Genomic DNA, 1,988 nt, shown 5'->3' with positions numbered 1-1,988 from the left:
TACCCTGATCATTAGTTCATGCAAATCAATTACATTAAAATAAAGCGCAATAGATTATACAAGAAAGGTGAAAATAGTGCTTAATTTTAAAAATTAGCTTGCATGAAAAGAAGAATATTCACTGCTTATGCAAGGAAAGGAAAAGGTAGAGTCACATACAGAACTGTTGGTATAATTGCCATAATACTCCTAAATTGCAGAAAGCTTTGTTTTTTACGGATTCTAGTTATAAATCAATCTAACAGTAATGGACGCTACCAACCCAGTTTGTAATGTAGAGAGCCTCCACCATCTCAACGGATCCGTTATGTACTACAGCAGCCACCTGGATATGCACAGAAGTCAATAATAGAAAAGAGACCAAAAACAAAACTGGAGCACGTTATAAATTGTCTCATTAGAACAGAAAATTTTATTGTAAACAGTATTATAGGGAGAAAGCATGAAAAATGTTTGCATATGTATGCATAACCAAATTAGATATCAAGTTACACCACAAAAATTAGAAGCTGCTTATATAATGAAAGACAACCAATTATGGCTAATTAAGTAAATCCCAAAAGAGTAAATAAAACACAACGTCAAATAAAGGCATACCTTCTTCCAGTCTTTTCCATATTTCCAATAGGCTTGATAAAAATGCTCAAGCTCCTCCTTGCTCCATTGAGGTCCTAACTTATCAGAATATTTCCTTTTCTGTGCATAAAATACAGCAGCCAAATGCGGACAATGCGGCCCCATCAAGAACCAAAGCAGAATCACATGGACTTTCCACCACCTAAAAAGAAATCAAACTACTGCTTAAACATCCCAAATTGAAAAAACAAAAAAGACATAGAATTTAAATGAAGATAAGGATGAGGAAAAGGCTAACCTTGGGCACAGCTCCAGAGTAAACCTTGTTGAGCACATTGCAGAGAATGATCCCACCTCTCAATCCTAGCCTGAACTCCTGCTCCAACGGCTCCGCCGGCAAATCCTTCGCCCCCACTACTCCCACCATCTTCCTCAGCCACCCCGCCGCTTCGTTCCTTCTCGACGCTATCAATCACCAAAACAAAACAAACCCATCAACCACTCTCTCCCATTCATTCACCACGACTAACACATCTTATACCTCTTTATCCTATAATTATGAAAATGATATAATATAAAGGGCAAACATATCATGAATAATGGCTTAAAACTACAAAACGACACCTATCATTGGAAACAAAAGTCGAAAACCACAAATATTGGCAAAGTTTAACACCTTTTAGAGAAGAGTACTATGCATTAACACTACTTCACCACATCAGACAACAATCTTCAAACTAATCTAAATGCTCACAAGCAACGTAACTCAAAATGACTAACCTCATCAAAATCATCAAAAATATGTGAGAACTGCCCCATGAACCAAACCTGCCAAGGGAGAAAACTATTAAATATATGTTTTACAATCTATGGTCAGGAAAATTCCAAAACCCAAAATAAAATACTTATTTGCATCCTCTTCCTTGCCAATTCATCCTCATAAGCAATTTGAGAAATCTACCACAATGAACCAATATATGATATCAAGACAATAAGAATGAAACCCAACATGATAGAGAAAGAAATACTAAAAATGTGTTTGTTCATGAAACATATTAAAGTAAGAACCTGCTTGGGTGGTTTAACTTTCTTGTACTCTTATCATCTTGCATACATTTAAAAATAAAATTTAGAAAGATATTATTACTCTCTTGCATTGTTTACTCAAAGCTCTTTAACCTTGATAAACATGTCAAGGGAGATTTACTAACTCAAAAGTTCGTGAACCAAAAATTTTGCGAATATCTTAACATAATATAAACCAAATAAAAAGTACCAACAAATATACATATACATTACCAAACAAATCACGATCAACAAATACTCAAATACACAATAGCAAATAGAAAGTACCAACAACTATCCAAATACATAGTATCAAAAAAATATATCTGAAATAGATGGTATCAAAA

At 34.4% G+C, this 1,988-nt stretch overlaps 1 protein-coding gene across 1 annotated transcript; it reads right to left on the bottom strand.

Moving 5' to 3' along the window:
- Positions 1-238: 238 nt before the first annotated feature.
- LOC132181693 (protein ALWAYS EARLY 3-like) lies at positions 239-943 on the bottom strand. The gene is made up of 3 exons (XM_059594932.1): positions 875-943; positions 598-778; positions 239-325 (listed from the first exon to the last, which is right to left on the bottom strand). Exons 1-3 carry the CDS (start codon positions 910-912, stop codon positions 239-241), a joined length of 306 nt encoding a protein of 101 aa, XP_059450915.1. The 5' UTR covers positions 913-943.
- Between the last annotated feature and the right edge of the window lie 1,045 nt (positions 944-1,988).

The sequence above is a fragment of the Corylus avellana genome, chromosome ca5 (genome assembly GCF_901000735.1).
Source record: "Corylus avellana chromosome ca5, CavTom2PMs-1.0".
In the NCBI taxonomy this organism is placed as follows: domain Eukaryota; kingdom Viridiplantae; phylum Streptophyta; class Magnoliopsida; order Fagales; family Betulaceae; genus Corylus; species Corylus avellana.
This window is presented reverse-complemented; position numbering and strand designations above follow the sequence as displayed.